This window comes from Haliaeetus albicilla, chromosome Z, assembly GCF_947461875.1.
Source record: "Haliaeetus albicilla chromosome Z, bHalAlb1.1, whole genome shotgun sequence".
NCBI lineage: Eukaryota > Metazoa > Chordata > Aves > Accipitriformes > Accipitridae > Haliaeetus > Haliaeetus albicilla.
In genome coordinates this window covers 17,378,235-17,399,464 of record NC_091516.1, presented here as the reverse complement: position 1 = coordinate 17,399,464, position 21,230 = coordinate 17,378,235, and the positions used below count along the sequence as shown (strand labels likewise).

The 21,230-nt window shown below is 34.2% G+C and overlaps 1 protein-coding gene across 3 annotated transcripts in view; it reads left to right on the top strand.

Annotated features, from left to right (window-relative positions):
• The window catches only part of RFX3 (regulatory factor X3), a 128,770-nt gene that overhangs the window by 100,470 nt on the left and 7,070 nt on the right, over positions 1-21,230 (top strand). For all 3 annotated transcript variants that reach the window (XM_069776863.1, XM_069776862.1, XM_069776861.1), the window contains 9 exons: positions 7,114-7,235; positions 8,492-8,604; positions 9,418-9,533; positions 9,656-9,810; positions 14,826-14,923; positions 15,231-15,380; positions 16,901-17,109; positions 18,058-18,211; positions 20,387-20,429. In XM_069776863.1, coding sequence (XP_069632964.1) covers positions 7,114-7,235; positions 8,492-8,604; positions 9,418-9,533; positions 9,656-9,810; positions 14,826-14,923; positions 15,231-15,380; positions 16,901-17,109; positions 18,058-18,211; positions 20,387-20,429 — 1,160 coding nt within the window. The remainder of the gene's footprint in view (positions 1-7,113; positions 7,236-8,491; positions 8,605-9,417; positions 9,534-9,655; positions 9,811-14,825; positions 14,924-15,230; positions 15,381-16,900; positions 17,110-18,057; positions 18,212-20,386; positions 20,430-21,230) is intronic.

Below are 21,230 nucleotides of genomic sequence, written 5' to 3'. Positions count from 1 at the left end.
TCATTTACTTACAGATTTCATTCACTCACACTCAAAATCACATGTATGCACGAAAACATATGCCACAATGGCCTAACTAGAATTGTTTCTGTGAAATTGTTTCTGGAGAAATTATGCCAGTTGTCTAATCATTATCACTTCTCTTGTCTTCTACTTGATTCGCAATGACAAAGTGATTTTGAACATGCATTATATAACTCTTAGGAGTAGATGCTACTTTTCTTTATTATTTGCTTAATTATTTTGTTTAACTCCACCGTATGTCTTGTGTAGTTCCCTTATTTTCCTTACCTAGGTATGTTTGGCGGCATTTTGTTAACTTTATCTTTACATCAGTTTGTTCCCTGATTATATTTGAATGAAATCACACCTATGGCATCATGTAGCAGTTAGTGCATACCTTTCCTTTAACCCATGTTTTGCACATGCGTACACACATGTGCGTGCACAAGCATGCTCCCATTCATAGTCAATTCATACCAATCTTAAGCTCTGCTGTGAGAATCTGTAAAGATACTGATGAAGGATGGCAACTACAAGGCACTGGATAATTATGCCTAATAGGTAGCTGTTACATGAAAAACACTGTGCTGTAGTAGAAAAGTTGGTTATGCATTATCTTAGTTGAGGCTAGCAGTAAGACAGAGGAGAGTAGGAAGAGGAGGGAAGTGGAAGTATCTCACTGACTGCAGAAAAGATCACCATGTTGTTATATCTTAATAATAACAATGGCTTTGTTATTAAATCCTTAAAAGCAGCTGTCCCAATACACCTTCCTAGGTGAAGCTTTACCTATTTGCTCAGGAACTTGCATTACTTACCGTCCTGTCTTTTAAGACAAAAACCAGGCTGATCTTTTTACACTCTTGAAATCTTGTGATGTCCAGTTAGGTCCCCTAGAAATAGAAGCATTGTTCACATAGTCCTACTGGTGTACTATTCATACAAAGTAGTTCTGAGGATCTTTGTTCATCCCTCAGTTCAGGGTACACAGATCTCAGTAAAGTATTTTACTGTCTTTCCAAAATCCCAGCATCCTAAATAAATAAAATGCAGAGATCACGGAGCTAGCCAGACTTTGACAATTGCACTGTGAAAAATGTATATGGTCTCAGGTCTGCATACCATCAAATGTACTAGCAATACTGAATAGGATATAGAAATTTTCAGAATGGAGATGTTTATCTAACAAAATACAGGAAATTTTTGTTGAAAAATGGAAACTCATGAGCCACTATAACTTACTTATTCATACTTACCTAAACCAGAAAACTGCAAAATTTTCTAATAGAAACAGTGATTTTGAAAGCCAAGTGTGATGGTGCCGGAACATTTTTGTCTCATTGGAATCTGCTGATTATAATAATCATTGTAGAAAAAGATGTAACAAATTTATTAAATTATTCCACAACCTAGCCTATTTACTTCATTATGGCCACTCTCTAGCATGCAGCAATCATGAGCTTTGGTCTATTCTTCTCTCTTTGTAGCCTTACTTTTTAATTTTAGGGTAGTCTTTGGTTGTGCAATGTCAAGCTTTATTCCACATTCTTGAAATAAAAATGTCTGTATATTTTGCTTGATTAATTTTAATGGAAACTGAGATAGACTTGTGTTTTGTAGCCCTCAGAAGCTAGGGTTTTGGGGGAAAAAAGAAATGCTAAATATAAAAATGACTTGACTTAAAACTTTCAGTGCACAATTTAAAAAGTGAACTTGTATTTTTGAAGTAAGATTTCTTCCACATTTACAGAACATGCTTAGTATCTAATTTCAACATTTGATATATGTCTCTATGTATTTTTATCATAGTTATCCTAGTGTATTGAAGAATTCTAGCAGGATTTATTAAGAGATAACTAAAGGACTGAATATTACAATTTGCACGATTAGGGTAACATTGCTCTTTCTCCAGCTTTCTTAATTTCTTTTGTCCTTTAAATCAGCAGTAAATTGCAGTCAATAATATACTTTTTCTGTGTAGTTACACCAATTCTACCACCTCTATCAGACACATCTAATTGGATGAACACTTGTAGTCCTTTTTGGCAAAGGCTGTAGACTGCATGTATGCTACAGACCATTTTTCTTCCTTCCTTTTCTTAATTTGAGGGTCATGCACCTTTTCTATTTGTGTGACTTGAATATCGCAAAGTGCTTTTGTATGTTCATGTTCGGAGTTTGTTCTGGGCTTGAATTCAAGGGTCTGGGATTTATCAGACATAAATTTCAGGTGGAAGGTCATGCTCTTAGTTGCTTAGTCTTGGCTGTGATCAGCAGGAGCTGTGGGAGTACTCTTTCTTTGTTCCAGTAAGAAGAAGAGTAACTACAAATCACAGATGCTAACAGTCCTATCTTCCAGCTGAGACGGGTGGTTTGACGACAACCACTTATCAAGAGACTTAAATCACCTTTGAACTGAAGAAAAGCACAGTTAATGACTAGTCTTGGCTGGAAGATAATAGCTAACATCCTGCCCTTCAGCTGGACCTGTTGTAAGGCTCAGACTTGCAAAGGAAGGCCTGGATTGCCTCTGTCATCCTGCTCCTAGATGTTTTCCAGGGCAGGAAAAACCATAATATTTAAATGCTCATATTATACATCAGTTCTGGATCATACACAGACCTGACTAGCAGCGCATGGACATCAGACAAAGATTGTTAGGAAGAAATAAAGTAATATCCAACCCAAATATTATGCCAAATATATTTGCACAGTTTTAAGTCTGGCACTAAACACTTGCCACTTTAAAGTACAATTTATTATGAAATCTCTTTCCCATAAGCATTCCTTATCAGACCATTTAAGGGAAATGTATCAGAGATTAAAGTCAATTTTTATTTAGCCTGTTTTTATTTAGCTCTTCATGCATAGAAGCTCGTGGCTCAGAAGCTGAATTACCTTTATGGCTTAGTCTAGGGAAATTGATATAGGTATGCTTGTCTTTTCTTTAAGGCATTCATAACAATGTATGTTTTACATTCTATTACCAGAAGTAAAATTCCAGCTTTCCAAGTTAATTTCAAATATATCTTTCAGTTCTTGCACAAAGTTATACCTTCTTGCTTTCATTTATTGGAGCTGAACATTCAGCTAAGATTTTTTTAAATAAATACAATAACTGTATTGTTATCCACTGTACATTCTAACATTCAGCTAACACGTGTATTATTATTAATCTAATCAGAAATCATTAATCACTGCTTCCTGTTGTTCACCCTGTATATTTATTTTATGTGGAAAATATTTTTCTACTGTTCTCTTTCCTGTATTCTTATGTTTCCTGGGTATACTGTTCAGTCAAACATTACCTTTAAACTAAGCCACTGTGAGTCCAAAGCATCAAGTATTTATAGATCTTTTTAAAAGGGGCTTGGGTTTATAGACAACAGAGAAATTAAATATTTTTATAGTGGTATTCTTTTTGATGATAGAGAGCAAGGTATCATAGTCCAATAAATACTGACATCTGTAAAACTGGGTTACAAGAGAACTTATATTATCAACTAATAAACACCTTCCTAATGGAGTAGTTCAGAAAAAAAAATCACATTCATTCTCCTGAACAAGCACAGATATTTTGTGTATAGTATGGTTATGATGCTGAGGTGATTGTGGTTTAAAAAACTAGGAAGTCCTGCTTGATTAGATGTATCTCAACAATGGTTATTGGACTGAGGAGAGATGTTTTGATAGCACACACATGAAATTTGCATTCCTTAAATTTCTTTTTACTGTATTTGATTTCAGATAACCATGCTTTTATTGAAATAATACCCTCTGCATTATTTTTGAGGGTTTACGATGTATGCACAACAGTATACTTGGAAGTGTTTTTATTTTATTCAAACACTAGAAAGTAACTAGTACAAACTTTATCTACTCGCCAGAACTTTCTGAGAGCATCCAAATGCTTCTCAAGTATTTCTTTGTTACTTGCAGACTTTGTGTCTTCAGTAATTTTTTAAAGCATTTGAGTTTCTTCAATTTTCCTATAGTTAACAGCTTTAGTATGTGTTGCCTGTGGTGTTGCAAGCTGTATCAATCAACTTTTACTTTCTGCTAATTTTAAAAGCTGATTTTTCCTCTCTAGTAGCATCAATGGCAACATTTTATTTGCATACAGTAGTAAAATGGTTTAACATACTTTACACATTGTTATGTGTAAGTGCATCATTTTGTAGTTTGGTACATTAACTCACTTCTCACAGATGTCAGTGAACTCCTAATGATAGATCACAATAATAGATTTAAAATAAAAATAAAATAGAAGTGAATCCTTAGAGCTTAGTTCTGTTTCCTTCTAGAACCCCTACAGTTTGGTTTTTTGCAAGCCAGAAGGATAGAAACTTTAGCCTTTAAGAGAAAGAATATTCTAAATGCCGTAACAGCATGAGTTGGATTTTCCAGAAAAATACTAGATTCTAAGACTTAGAGTAAAATCCAAATAGTGGCAGCATGGCAACAGTAAAAGCAAATAACAAAATCTGCAGAAAATTTAACTGAAAGAGCCACTGGTTTTGTCTGTCTTGTGACTTAGTCAATCCATTTTGGCTTCTCATAGTTCTGACAGTTTTCAGCTTGTTTCTTTTCCCTACCAATTTCATATGTGCATTTTTCAAACCAAGCAGGCATTTCATTATACATCCCCTTTCTGCTTTATCTTATTAATGAATATGGTTTGTTTGCTGCACATGTTCTGCAGGGAGAGAGGAAGTTTCTGTTAATGAAATTATGTCACAGTTAGGTTATGGAAGTCAGTGAAGTTGTATTCTAAATTAACTGCACAGTGAGACCAGCATATAATTCAGTGTCATTTCTGAATTACCTGATTCCATATTCTGATTTCAGTGGTTTAGGGTTTTTTTTATTTTCATAGGTTTGCACAAATTGAGAAAATGTCTGTTGTTAACTAAAAACTTTGCAAACTTTTACTGTGTTTGTACTAACCTATATAAAATTCAAATGGTGTCCTTTCTGCATCAAGTATCATTAGAAAGCTGTAATATTCATGTAAGGTCAGTTACTATTTTTTGGTCCCAGTCTCCTAGCACCTAGTAATTTAAAAGAAAAGAAAAGCGTGAAAAATGAAATAAGGTGTAGGTTAGTAGTGAGTAAAATAGGGAAATAGAGTAAAAGTCTGGATAATTTTAAAAAATATAACTTGCCAGTACCTTCTTACCAGTAAAGAAATTGTAACTATTTTTTTCCATGCATCAAAAATGGCTTGAATTTAACTAAAGAATTCTGGAGAGCTGTTTGATGTCTAAACTGTCAAAGTTCCGCTTCTAAATAAAAGACAGCAGATCTAAAATTGTTAACCACTGTCTGCTTATGTTTCATCTGAAGCTCCTGAAAAACAATTTTTTTCTTTTTTTCATTCTTCGGTTTCATTTTGGAAGTGATTTTCTAATGCTGTTGAAACTGGTTAACTCCTGTGATGAGTTACCTGTCACAGTGCAAGAATTAAGAATTTTGCCAGCACATTTTATGTAAAGCACAGTGGAGTAAGTAGGTGGATAATCCTGATTCCTAGCACCAAAGGATTAAGTTGGCTTTTATACTTTAATTAAAAGGTTTTTTGCATAACTGAAAAACTCTGAGAGGAGTGTTATTTTTATGTATCCAAAACATTTTGAATCCTATTTCAGGAGCTGAGGGGTCAGTAAAATAATACATTTTGCAGAAAGTAATGGAATGATCTTAAAGTATAGGTTTAGATTTACAAATATTTCCAGAAGTTGATCTTCTGCCTGTATTTGTAATTATAATGTATAATGAGAGAGAAGTTAAGAATTCTTCCCAGATGAACTGCCTGGATTGGAGGTAGATTTATCAAGTAATAACAAGCTCATCCAGAAGAGTTCAGTGCTATCATGATGCCAGAGATTAAAATTTTATTCCTTATTAAAGTTGATTAGAGTTTCACTATTGTCTTCAGCAGTCATAGGATTTTACACTGGACCATTACAGAAAGTGAAACTTGATATAAATGTCCAAGAGATAGGACAGGTATAGGCATCTTCTTTTTTCCCAAGCACTGAAATTCCTAAAGTTATAAAACTCTTTGTTAATCAGCCCAGGAGTCTTTCTGTTGAAAAGTGTACTTTCTGTCTGTCTTATGTTATTGTATATTTAGATTCATGTCACTAACACCTAAAATATTGAACCCATGTTTTTTATGGGAACTTCCTTTTAAAGTAAAATCTCAGTAATTACATGAGACAATGCTGGTTTATGTTTACTGGAAACAAAATGAAATGTTCCCAACTGATTAAACTGCTTCTCAAAGTAATGCATCGAGAGTGGAATTTTTTGTCACGTTTCTGAAGTCAGCATGGAGGTTTACAGTCTGCACAATTCCAATTTGAGTGATCGTTAAAACACACTTTATTTAGCTTTGGGGTTTGTCTTACTTTCCTTTCCAGTGGCTACAATTCTTTTTCAAAAGTGCAAAGCGTCCAAGATGTTACCATTAAGATCTGGGACAGAGTAAATTCTCAGTTGTGTTGGAAATGACAGGAATGATCTTCAGCCTGTCAGGCTGATTGTCAAGACATTTGACCATCCAAACCAGCATTCCCATTTGTATCATTGTGATTTTTGTCCTTTATAAAAGACTCTGAGAATTGACTAATGAAGAGTTTAGGTTTCCAAGTAGCTTTCTCAGGCCTTCTATGCTTATGAGAGAATTGAAAAGTCTTTCACTATCCTCAGACAGTAGTGTTGTTTCTTCTTAAGTTAATGAAACACCATTTTTGAATTACATAATTATTGGGAGGTCAAGCTATTTGGAAAGGGAAAGATTTGATTCCTTTTGGTGAAATTAGCTCTATTTATGGTATGCTGTTCCTGAGCTAAATTCCACAAGAAATTGATAGTGGTGCTGTAATATCACCTTTATGAATTCTGTAATGCATTGTTAATGCTCTAACTTCCTTAGTATTTGTTTCTTCTGTTATTTACAAAATAAATAAAAATATGTAAATTCTTTTGTTACTTTTCCTCAAAATTTTATTTTGAGATGGAGAAATCAGAGCGAACATAGATTATATGATCTTACTTATGAAGAAGTGAACAGAAAGGATAATTTTGTACTTGGTATTTTTGTAGGTATAAGCCTATGCAGAAAGTGGATGGAGTTGCAGATGGCTTCACAGGAAGTGGTCAACAGACAGGCACATCTGTTGAACAAACTGTAATTGCCCAAAGTCAACATCATCAACAGTTTTTAGGTATGAAAGCAGCTTTTATACTGCTGTATAAATAAGTAAGATGAACTTCATTATCACTGTGAATATCAAGTCACACAAGTACAGTAGTTGCTTCTAAAGTTATCATGCCCTCTTTAAAATTCTTAGAATAGAACAAAAAGGCACTTTAATTACATATTCTGTGTTGTGAGCTTTATGTAATATTTATTATGCATCATGTAAGTATAAAAGGAAAAAATACGCAAATTCTGTATTTGTGTGATGTATTTAATATTATGTAAATATCAATGCAGTTGCTGTGCAAAGTTATATTAGACATGCATATTGCAATTCCTGCAATGAATGTTGTTCCCTGCATGTGCATAACAGTGCATTTTATTCCATAAAAGGGGGTTGGGGGTGGCATTGCATTACTACTACAGGTTAGCCATCCAGTGGGCTGTTTTGAAAGTGTACTGTAGTGTTATAAGTGGAAAGAGCAAAACAGTTTCAACTAGAACCCCAAATTTCATATATAAAATGTCCAAGTTGTAGATCATTGATCCAGCTAAGCATGTATTCTCACTAATGGAAACAAATGGCAATTCAGTTATTTGTTTATGTAGAAAGACTCTTTGGCTGTGTTATTGTAGAAGGTGTAGGCTTTTTTGGTTGAGATTTTCAAGCACCAAATCCTTTGGCCTAATTCAGCTGTTACTGAAATAATTTGGAACATGAGGGTAGCATTAAAATGTTTTGAATCTTCCTTTCCGGGTGCCTTTCAGTCCAGCATATTTCTCTTATATCAGCTTGTCTCTTGGAAACATTTGTGACCAATAGTAAAAGCACACATTGGCTCTATTTGAAAGTCTAGTAACTTTCAAAGAAAAATGTATATTGAATTTACTAAGCCCCATTATACCTGGCTACCTAGAAACTCTTCAGTTGAACAAGAAAAAAACTATTCAAGGATTAATCTTTCATACACTGACACAGATATTTTCTTCATCCTGTAATATTCTGAAAACGTGTGTGTTAGCTTTTCCACATAGGTGTATTACGTACATGACATCTTTTTAATGTCTTCAAGAATAATTTTATATTTCTTTTTGATTAAAAAATGCTGGCTGAATTTGTTTACAATTTCAACATACAACAAATATGAAAGATTTTTGCCTTTGAACATAATGACCTTTTGGAATTTATTTCTTTGTATCATCCTTAAATTTTTTCCTTAATCATACCATAACTGGCACTGTTCACAACAGCCCTCTTTAATTATGTTGTTATGCAAACAGATGCATCTCGAGTACTTCCAGAGTTTGGAGAAGTTGAAATATCTTCTCTACCTGATGGTACTACCTTTGAGGACATTAAATCACTGCAGAGTCTTTATCGAGAGCACTGTGAGGTATTTTCTATAAACCATTTATTTTTTAAAGTTCATGACTTCTAATGAAGGTCAGTACAAGACAGTAATGCCAAATATATAGCAGCCATATTAGTAGTATGTAACTTTCCCCCAGGGTATTTTGCTTGTTTCATTGGAAAGGACATTAGTAAAAAGTTTTTTCTGGAGGGTCCCCTTTACAGGGGAAAAAAGTAATACATAATAGACACTGAGAATGAAATGTAGTTATGTGTAAGTTTTCAGAATGTTAGAGAAACTAGACTTCAGATTGTACAAGCAGATCTTTGGTTTAGTCAATAGGAAATGTAAATCAGATTAAATTATAATTTCTTTTTTTTTACATTAAAAGCAGTAACTTTTTTCTCATTTTAAAGAAACATTGAGGTGTTTAAGCCACATTTGGTATTGAACAATATGTCTCTTAAAATTATTTTTTAAGGTGCTTTCAAACCTGTACTGAATTATGAAAATGAATAAAGTAGCAGGTTTCCTTTGTGTTTGCAGTAGCATTAAATATTTTCTTTGGGTGAATTCCTCTAATATGTTTACATAGGCCATGCTCATTTCTGGAGGCTTCCATCCATGTGCTTTTGTCCTTACTCAAGTCCTCAAGTCTCTGTGCACACCAGTTTATAGTGCTGGATGATTTATGAATATCAAAGGTATTAAAACAGAAATTTATAACTTGAGAAATGTACGGTTTGCCTTTGCTCCACTACCTGATGAAGGAAAAAAAGCTATAGATCTAGCTGGAGTTGAGAGTGGGGGGAAGCTGGTTAGAAGACAATCTGTACTTATGTTTTATTTTCTCAGGCAATACTGGATGTGGTAGTGAATCTTCAATTCAGCCTGATAGAAAAATTGTGGCAAACTTTCTGGCGCTATTCTCCCTCTGCTCCACCTGATGGCACTACTATTACTGAACCAAGGTCAGTAAATGTTTCTCTTCTTTTACTGCTTTATAAAATAATACGTTTTAACACCCATTGCAGGTTTTTACCTGCTGTAAATGCATTATCATTTATTCGTTTGCTACATTTTTTCACACCAGCAATCTGAGTGAAATAGAAAGTCGACTTCCAAAAGCAAAGCTGATTACTCTGTGCAAGAATGAGTCTATTCTGAAATGGATGTGTAACTGTGACCATGTGATGTACCAGGCTTTGGTGGAGATTCTCATTCCTGATGTCCTTAGACCTATTCCTAGTAAGTTGAACACCTGAAACATTTTGTGAGGATTTTTGTGCATGCATGTGTATGGTGGTGGTGGTGGTCTTGTGCCTCACAGGGCAGCTTTAGGAATAAGCTTGGAAGTTAGGAAACTATTGTGTATCATTTATCCTTAATTTTATTGTGTAGGAAGTTGTGCTGAGAGTTGATGTATGCTTTGTATTTTAAAAGTAACTGAGGATTTTAGTGCAGCTGAAAGATCTAGTTTTCAAGATATAGTTTAATATTAAAGGTACTTTTTTCTCTGTGTGATACATTTTCAGGTAAAAATGTGTTCCTTTCACCCTGTTTGTAGACTACCTGATAGACTTAGACATAAGTCCTGTGGCCCTGAGCCAATGTGCACTAATGTCAGTCAGTTCTTCCACTAAATTCAGTAGGTTTTAGTTTAAACATTACATATTAATCTTTGATTAGTCTGAAAAAAATGTGTATGATCTTTGTGATTCCATTTTTGGACAGTTAGTCTTTTGTTCCTTGTTGGTGGCTGCTGAAATCAATTTTAATGACTGTTAAGGCAATGAAAAATTAGCTCAGAAATTTTTGGTCTAATTTATTATTCCAGTCTACTGTTTTTTCGGTCATACATCCTGCATGTATGTCAGTAACCGTCCGGCCATTCAACCATTACCAGGAGTACAGCTTTCTTTTCAAAGTTAATTTTACTAGAATCCATCGTTGCTCCAGAAGTGTATTTTTATGGCTATTTTTGGTAGAAAGTGAATTTATGTGAAGAAAGTTGAACTCCTTTATAAAGCATGTATTGTATTACATATGCTATGCTAAATATTATAAAGAAATCATGTTAGCAACCCATTATACGCCTTGTAACTCCTACATATTATATACTTTCCATGAAAAAACAGTAGTCACTTTAAAAAATTGGATAAATATTTTTTAAAAAATTAGGGCCTTAAGTAGCTTTGCAGCTAACAAAGCTGTTTAGTCATGCTGTGAACACCTATTCTGCTATAGTAACTCTAGCAGTAATAAGTACTCCATAAGAATATTTGCACGTACTGCCTTGCAAAAAAGTTCTATTGACTTTTTGCTCGTCAGTGAAATAAAATTAGGCTTTAGTAAATTATGTATGATACAAAAAAACATTTGGAACTGGAAAGATATAAAATCTGAAGGTCAGCCATTTACAAAGGTAGTTTTACTTTTTTTTTAAGGAAAGAGTAAGTTCTTGGTAGAGAATGACATAATTTATCTTTTCATCTATGTAGCATTTCCTTCATCTATGAAGGAAAAATGTTTTCTCAAACACGTGCAATTACTGACAACCATTACTTGTGTAAATTATTTTGCATTAGTTTATATTTGATGTTTTACTTTTCTATATAATGACGATGCAAGTAGGTAGGATATTGATTTTAGAGTAATATAGTCTATCACAAATGAACAGGCAATGATAAAAAAACCCACAAATTTAATTACAACATTTAATAGGTTGAATTAAAATTTTCTCTTCTAAAAGCACATTATTTTCTGAATAAAAAGGTGGTGCAGACATGGGTTTTCATCAACCCTGCTCTTGGCCTTGCTTTTCACTTGCTTCTCCTGCACAGCCTGGCAGTCTCTAAAGAAGTTTTTATATGATAGCTCCTTAGCTTGTGGTGTCTTCCTGCCTTGTTTCATAAGATGCATTGGGCATTGCCAGTACAGGGTTTCAAGAAAATGGGACACAATCATTTAATATCAATACCTACAGGCATCAGGTCCTTTTCATGCTATTTCTTTCTTTCTAGAATTACCAGTTGTATTTGAATAATTGATACTTACTGTGTTTGACATTCCTGTTTTGGGATAATTATCAGACTTCTTGATGTAAACACATCATCTGATCCAGGACAAATTTATACCAAGAGATTTCTGCCTCTATTTTGTGAACAGTCTAGTGGTTTTCTGCTCAGAAGTCCACCCACTGAGCTACCTTTGGAAGACAGCTAATGTATTTTCTTATTTTTATTTTTAGGACCAGCTAGCTAAATGGCTTTTTCTAGTCAGCTGTCCTGTTATGATGGGCCATACATGTTCCCTCTTCACTGTTAAATATTTAAAATATTATTAGTTTTTTAATTCCTGCTTTTGAATTAAATTATCTCTAGCCATTACAGAGACCCAAGAGGAAGGCCTAAGGTTGTGCTTAATGGTTGGCTATGACAACAGTGAAACTGAGTGAATTAGACAAATTCATCATCCTCTGTGGGAAAACAGCAGTTAATAGGAAAGTTTAGACTCTGTAGAGGAAAGGTGACTGTAAATGCTTCATCAAAGGCATGTTTATGATTTTTTTCCTGAGTAAATGGAAAGGGATTGACAGCAGCTGCTCAAAGTAGGAAAAAAATATTAATTTGGAAAGTGCTTGAAGTAAGCATATGATTTTTTAAGGTTTATCTTTTTTCATGTCTAGATTTTCAGTGTTTTTCTTTTAGAAAAGTCACGGTCCTACTCAGCTATGTGATAGATATTACTGGAGGAGGAAAAAAAAAGACCATTGTGGAAAAAATTGTTTTATTTTTAACCTTTGTGTTAAATTTGTAAACTGAAATGTTTAGTGCCCACAGAATGAATGAGGAATTGCTGTGAATAAAACAGCAAAACTCCTTTTCCTAAGAAAAGTGAAGTGCTGTCCATCTGAGTCAGGAATAAAGACCATAATTATCTAATGTCTTTGGCGATAGACCAGAGCTATTACGTTTTAAAATGGACTTTTGGCACCTTCACAAGTGACAGAATGGACTGTAACAAACTTGCCTGTGAGTTAGTTTCTATCATAGGTGGAGAATTTATGCTAAAAACATTACCACACTGTATTACACAATTCCAGGCAGACAAAAATTCAAAGTACTGGAAAGACTGTAAAGCCTTGTTTTTATGAGATTTGCATGTCGGAGGGTTTTCAGCTGAGAACTCAAGCTTTTTAGGTGCTTATCCAAATCAAACTTTCTATTAGTAACTGCCATTGCAGCATCATTTGGTGTGTGTCTAGTAACATTTAACTATCTCAGGCCATTTACTTTGCACCATACTTATCATGTGATTCTCTGAAAGGGTTTTCTTGTTTTTCTGTGGTAGCCAGATGAACTTAAAAGAAGGCTTTGAGGATGTAGGTACTTAAGGTTTTGGTAATGGCTAGATGCGTACTTAAAAGGATGGAGTATGAGAAAAATTCTGTATTTTATATGATATCTCCAAAACTCATTAGAAATTCATGGTTGTTCTATACAATACTGATGCCTGATAATCTAATTTAGATATTTCATTTCTTCAAAACTTAGAATTCCTGTCATTTGCTCCTCTTCCTTCCTAGTTAAAGGCCTTTCTTGAAGTCTGAGCTGCTTTTCCATATTTATTTTTCAGGGAGATCAGCATTACAGTGATGCAAATAATTTTGTAATATATAGTTGGGTGAAAAAGAATAATAAGCGAATTATAAGTGAAAAAGCAGTAATATTTTCCCTAAATGTCTAAGTATCATTCATATAGTATTTGCATTATTCCTTCCACTTTGCATTTTCTTATTCTATAGGTAAGAAAATGGGAGTGAATACACACTTAATTATTAAACACACAGAAATTATTTACAAAGCAGGACAAGTCAGCTAGGTGATTGACAGGATTGAAGAAAAAAGCTTGTTCTTCATGTGGAAACCTGAAGGGGGAAAAAAAACTGTTACCATAGAGTGTTCAGCTAATATAGATACTTTGTAAGATCAAATCGTGTTCAGCTAAGCATCCAAATGTGTGGTCAGTTATATAAATTACTGATATGTATTCTACCACTTGTCACTGCAAATTTGAAGACCTGTGAAAAAGATGTTGTGAAGAATACGTTTTTTCTTTTAGTAAATTTACTTTGCTAGTAGAAAGCTTTATTAAAAAAGGAATCATCAATAATTCAAACGGTAAAAGAGCATTTCTCAAAGACAAGTTCTATCAGCATTAATTTCTTACTCTACCAGAGTATCGAGCCTTATAAACAGAATCCAGTCAATCTTTACTTAGACTGTTTCTTCTCACATGTAGCTAAAATAGTTTGAAAATAAATATTATTTCCTCTTTCTAGTTTTTTCCTCTTCACTTTTGTAGTTGCATTCATTCTCTACTAGTCTTTAGAAATCTGTGTTTTTTTCTTTTTGTCTTCTCCTTTTTGCAGCCATCTGAGTGGATGCTATTATGTCAATGAGCAAGTGGTAGGTATGGGAAAGTGAGGCTTCTACTGTTCAGGAGATAGGATTTTCTTTTTTCCGGGATCAGTTCTTTGGAAAAATACTTCCTGTACTCCTCCTTTGAAAAATTAAAACTTGTATTTTGAGTAGTGCAGATTGCTGTAAGGGCTTCTTCAATTTCTCTCTAAATCTCTGTCAGCCACTCAGCAGTTCTGTGGGTGCTATAGTAAAGAAACAGAAATGCACACAGATTCCACAGCCATTTGAATAATCTCACTTTCAGTTAGTGAAGAACACTCCTACATCTTACTTATTAGTGATATCTGTAAGAACTGCATGTGGGATTTTGTTCTTTAAAACTGAAGCAAGCAGCACCATGACATGGCTTAAGGTTACTTTGGGCTTATTTGAGGAAATGGCTGTATTCCAATAACTGGAATTTTTTCCAGAGTTCTGCTCTTAAAGGAGGTGCTTAGATGAAGTGGAAAGCTGAAAGTTTGTGATGGAAATTTCCATCACAAAAACTGATGCAATTACTAATGTTCTTCTATAGGAGTGCCCAAAACAATACTACTGGTCACAAACTTCTTGAAAGATTGTTAGGTGAGGAGGTCAGAACTGTTTATTAAAATAGAACTAAAGTCATTATTGCATAATCTATATCTGAATGAGGCATTTTGAACTAGACTGGATTTGTCCTTTAGTAAGTAAAAGCAGCGGACCTGAACATTGAGTACGTAACTACTGAGAATGCAAAACATTTCAAGACAGGTACATTGCTTTCTTTTCATTCTGTTTTTATTCTTTGATGTACAGGTGCCTTGACCCAAGCCATTCGCAATTTTGCAAAAAGCCTTGAAGGTTGGCTTTCAAATGCCATGAACAATATTCCACAGAGGATGATACAAACCAAGGTAGACAAAACTGTTGCAGTATTATTCTTGCAATGGCAAACCAAGTGGGCAGTAGCATCTAAAAGCAGTAGCATTTTAACTTTATTGCTAAATTTCATGTTTAGCATCAAGCATCAAATAATGGGAGAGTAAATAAGCTTTGTAAAAAAATTATAAGGAAGACATTATTTGATCTGCTACACGGACATAATTCACCTATGAGGACTCGTTAATATAGAATATTAAAATGAAGGTAAAGACTCAATCTGTAGAATTAATCTACAGATAAAGAGTACAATATGTAAAAATAAATTAATTTTTTTCATAGGTTGCCGCTGTAAGTGCCTTTGCCCAGACTCTGCGAAGATACACATCTCTTAATCACCTGGCTCAAGCAGCTCGTGCTGTGCTTCAAAATACTTCTCAAATCAACCAGATGCTCAATGATCTTAACCGTGTTGATTTTGCCAACGTTCAGGTAAAATGTAGCTTTAAATAACAGGCCTTTTAAAAAAAAAACAACAGTGTTATTTCCTCTATGATTTTGAACTTTATTGTTAGCTGTCATTATTCTATCAAGAAAGTGAAGTAAGAACATTTTGCTGATTCATATATGCAGTGATTCAGTCCAAATGTGACAGCTTACACTTTAGGAAAGTAAGAGCTCAGAACCATTATCTGCTTCCATTTACTGTCTTGAAGAGCACATATTTTTCCAACTTCTATGTAAATGTACAGCAAATACATTCTTGGAATGGGTACCATGAATCACATCTTAGTAATAGCATAAATTATATTAGATCTCAGATAGTAGCGTAGTTTCTGAATGTCTCTAAAAGCTATTAAATGCACAACATTGGTTTTAGTAGAGACTGTTTCATTATTTCAAAGACAATACCATTAGTAGACTTTGTATCTAAGTGCCTATGCTTAAATTTACAAGATTTCTTGAGTAATTGATTAGATTAGAAGAGATTAGAACTAGTTTCCAGTTAGTTATGAAATGTAATTTTATATTTTCACTAAGCTTAATTTCTCCATGTTTCTGCTCCTCCAAGGAAAAGTATGTTTTTCCTTTTGCCCAGAAAAGTGAAATGTTCCAGATTACTGGTAGTTCTGTGTTTGCCCTTTTTCCTTGTGAACGAGTGTTTTAACGCACTTGTTAATAATCTTAACAAAAGTTAGTCAAGAGTACTTGACCAAAGGTACAGTATATTAAGTATTTTAATATGTTAACATAGATACAGAGCCTGTGAATGAGGTGTTAACTTGGCATATGATAGCTAGAGTTTAAGGACATGGCTTGCAGTTAGTGAGTCTTCATTTTTGTCTCTTAGTTTCTGAATTGACCAGCTAGCCTTATTTAAACTTGGTTAACAGTCACTAAATTGCTTATTGTATGCAGAGTGTGTTTCTCCATTTGTGTGCAGTTTATGTTGTACTTTAAGTAATGTGTAATCTATTACTGCCTATAGTCAGCAAACAAAACAATTCTTTCAAGCAAAGCTTTCTTTTATAAGATGATATAACAGAAATTGTCTTTAAGCTTAACTTCTTCAGAACAAAAGGAACCTTGCACTTGATTTCTTGCTCCTTCTTTTATTACGTTAGCCCCCATTTAATTGTTCTTCCTGCTTGCCCTGCCTGTTGTTCCAGAAAAAAACTGACAAGTCCAAAATATTTCAGTAGAAAAGTGATGAATGAGGAAAGTAGAAGCCTTTTTTGAAAATGAATGTGGAAAACTACAACATACTTTTGTCATTTCTATTGTTTGTTCTCATTTCTTTATTGTGTCTGCTCTTATATGTTATGCTTTTCCCACCCATTTGCTTTCAACAAAATTATGATAGACATAAAAATAAAAACTGCTTCTTAGTTTGTCTAGTAAGTGTGGTTTGTCCTTTTCATCCCTTGAATTGCTTAATCTTTGAGACAGAATTACATTCTGTGCTTTGGCTTATATATTGTTAATTCAAGAGTTGCCTTGTGTTGTAACAGGAGCAGGCTTCCTGGGTGTGCCAGTGTGATGACAACATGGTTCAGAGACTAGAAACAGATTTCAAGATGACTCTTCAACAGCAGAGCACTCTGGAGCAGTGGGCTGCCTGGCTTGATAATGTAATGATGCAAGCGTTGAAACCATATGAAGGAAGACCCAGCTTTCCTAAAGCAGCACGGCAATTTCTGTTAAAATGGTCTTTCTACAGGTAGTTTTTAATAGACTTCTAAAACATTCTAACTATTCTCTTATTTACTGAGTTCACTGTAGTGAAGTTGAAAGATGTAAATATCAAACAGTTGCTTGCTAAGTCGTGAAAAACATGGGGTTTTTTTCAGAAGATTATTGTTGTTAACCTTGAACTTGGGGCTACTTGCAAATCATCAGGGACTTAAATGATCCTTGTTTATTGTTTTGAAGGCCATGTGCAAATGAATGCAGGTGGAATTTTGTCCTGAGTTAGAAACATAATATGAAGTTCTTGGATTGAATAACTACTGAATTGTTAAGCCGCTATTTTTAATATTATTTATTCAAACACTGTGGTATCTATGTTTACTAGATAAGGAAGACAAAAGCTGGTTTTAATGTGTGAAAAGAACATTAAGACAAGCATTCCATGTTAGCTGCTTATTGAAACAGTTATCAGAGTAAACCTCATTCCTTGAAAATGACTGTAGCAACTACTTGCTGAAGATATCAGAATTTGTCAATATAATATGTACACACAAGCCTATCTTTTTGTAATTTTAAGTTTCAAAGTTTTAAAATCATAGCAATTAAAACCTTTGTATTGGGAAGGTGGACACAAGAGACGCTATTGTTCAAGTTTTCAACAAAGTTTTTTTCAAGTTAGGTTTTACACATGCTCAAGTATTGGTAGTTATGCATATATCAAAACAAAGAAGAACTGAAAACAAAACAATCTGGCTATTTCTTATGTAATGTGGTGTCCAACAATACCTTCCAAGAAGAAGAAGAGAAGCAAATTATCGCCTTTCCTGGAGATCTCCTTCCGAAGACACCATAGATCAGACGTTTGTGGATAATGTTGCTTTTGAGAATATTGGTTTTGAGGTGAAAGGTCTACATGGATAAGTGTTAAAATTACTATGACATATAATACATAAATATATATTTTTCTATTTTTGAATAGCTCAATGGTGATTCGAGATTTAACCTTGCGCAGTGCTGCTAGCTTTGGCTCTTTTCATCTGATCCGCTTGCTTTACGATGAATACATGTTTTACTTAGTAGAACATCGTGTTGCTCAGGCAACAGGAGAGACGCCTATTGCAGTTATGGGAGAGGTAAGATAATATGTAAGAGACTAGATTGATAGATTTAGTGATGAATTTGGGTATATGTCTTTCAGTATTTTTTAAACGTGGAGCTGTAGGATGTTCTGCAATATAACAGTGGATTGGGTTACAAATACACACAACAGTTTCAAACTTGTTTCATTGGTTTATTGTCAGAGTACTAAAATCACATTGCATTCTAACAACCAATTATTTCCAAATGACCTTGCTTCTTTACAAATCTGCATACAGATTCATGTGCACAGTTTGAAAAATGTTGATCAACTTACAACCTTTTCCAGTTTTTGAGAACTGAATATTTTATGTGAAAATTAAAAAAGAACAGAGTAATACGAAAGTGTTGCTTACATGGATCTGTTTACATGTATTTGCACTCGTTTTGAATTCCCACACAAATGTTAACACAAGTGAGCTGAGTACCCCCGTTGACTTGAGAAGCATGGCTTATGTGCAGAATCTTGGCTTGTATGGTACTGTTCACATACATGTAATAAAACCAGCACAGACATACACAGAGGTTTGCAACGCAGTTGATTTTCATACATGTGTTTCAAAAACTGTTGGTTTAAAAAATAGAACAAGAGTCTCAATTCATAACCAGTTTTTTATACTCATCTATGGCATTTGCAAGGCAAAGTTTATCTCATCCCTCTTTTTTCCCAGTAGTTCATCTAACCTTTTATTTTGAGTGGAGGGTGAGGAAGGCATGACTTGTCATCAAAGAATTGCACTTCAAAAGTGCTGGAAAATGGATATATTTGAAAATAGGCTAGATAGTTAATAGGACAGATTTGTTACATTTTTACACTTGGGAGTCACTATATCATAGTCTATGTTACCAATAAATTGCAGGTCATTTTGTGAGTTGATTTGGCATCAGGTATCATTCTACTCTCAAGATATATTGATAGGCTCATTAAATACTATAAATAGATGCTGTACTTACAAGAGAAATTGGAAATATCTCAGCTTTATTTATCAAATGATTTTATATCATGTGGCATGACGTGTTTCAGAAAGACTAAATAACAGTGTTTCTGCTTAGTGACCTTGCTTCATTTCTTTCTTATATTTGCAGTAAGGTTCTACAGAAATATACAGTTACTACATTCTTGGCTTCTTAACAGACTTTGCATGTTTTAGACACAAATGTAGTGTAGGGTCTTCTAAAAAGTTTATTTAGACTGAAGATGGAGATACTATGAGGAAGTAAGTAACCCAAAACTTTTGGAGGTGAGAGGGGCAGAACAGAAGTAGTAAATGCCCATTAAATGCATGTCTTCTCATGTTTCTGTGTATTCAATGACTGTGACTGAAATAAAATGAGGAAATCTAAGACTATGGTCTGACAAACACTGTAAGACTATGGTCTGACAAACACTGTAAGACAGTATAAACTGGTGTTGCAGCTGAGAAAAGCATTCTCAAATTTTCTCCCAGCTTTGGACACAGGTATTGGCAAAATTCTCCCGAAAAAAGAAGGGTATCATCATTTGTGGTTAGAAATGTATTTCTCTAAATAATGTACTCCTTTCATTTGAGATTCATTGATAGCATTTTGCTCTGCTGATTCTTATTTAAGAGAAACTTAGAGGATTCAGGGAAGCAAAGGGAGAAAGGTTGTACATCTAGCTTGTAAGCAACGTTTTTTAAAAGGTCTTTTTTTGATGTAAGTAAATCGGTTACCAGATTGTAACCCTTTCTCAGCAGGGCCTTTCATCTACCTTACAGGTAGATTTGCAACACTGTGACACACCGTCATTCTTGTTCCAGCACCATTGAAGTTGTCTCTGGGAAATTTTAAAAAGAGCTTTTTGTTAAAATATTGGCAGTTCAGAGCGGGTATCTGTCATAATTTATGGCTTTATACAACACAGAAATAGCTCACTTCAAGCAACAAAGGCCCTGATGAAGTAATCTTGAAAAAGTTTGTATTTCCCCATTTTAATTTTTCAGGGTTTACTTAGTGATAATTGTCTTAATAAGCACAAGACTAGGATGGAATGGAAAATGAATTGCTGTACTATGGATGTGGTTGCAGCCAAGATCCTGCGTTTGAATGCTAGCCTCAAACCAGTGGAGCACAGATCTGCTCCATCACAGATACTCTAAGTTCACATTTGCCTAAGACTGTGTCCAGTTTTTTTATTGTTTATTTTGCAGTTTGGCGATTTAAATGCTGTGTCCCCTGGAAATATGGATAAAGGTAAGCATTTTAATCTCTCCAGCGTATAATTCTGTATAGAACTAATGTGTCTCTTTGAGCAAAACAAGTCCCTATGTTTTAAAAATACAGTAAAACAGAATTTAGAGCTGTATCATGCTTTAAAGTGCATGTATATGTTATATGGATATGTTAATATATTATTTGGATACAATAAGCTATCTATGTAATATGCAGCTTATAATAATGACTAGAATATTGTAGGTTTGTTTTAAAATAACAATATATTTTAAAGATGTTTACTATTGACACAAGAAATTTTTACACAGGTTTTAGTTGTATCTGATAGGACAGAGGAGGGTAACAGCTGTGGGAAGAAAGACAGGAGTATGCTTATGTATGTTTATCTGTAGTAAATGTTTTACTAAGTGAAGAAGGCAGAATTGCATGCAAGTAGTTGTCAGATAACTTGACAGTGAAGAGGACAAAAAGAAATGAGTTCCTTATAACCTCTTCATGCCATATTTTGACATATATTCTTATACTGACTAGTTGAGTGATTTGGGGTGACTTGACCCCAGATCACTCAACTAGTCAGTATAAGAATGTATGTCAAAATCTGGGGTCAGGTCACCCCAAATCTTTTCACCTCAGTTTCCCTATCTATAACTAAGAGTAACAACTCTTTTGTTCATCAGGTCTTAGAGATAAGAGGCATTTTGCAATATGAAGTTAACATTGTCAGAAATCGTTTTTGAGATTGCAGTTGTTTTTTCCACACTCTGTATCAGCAGAGTATAACTCAAGTGATCAACACTGAGAGTCTGTTTACCTATTTGAGAT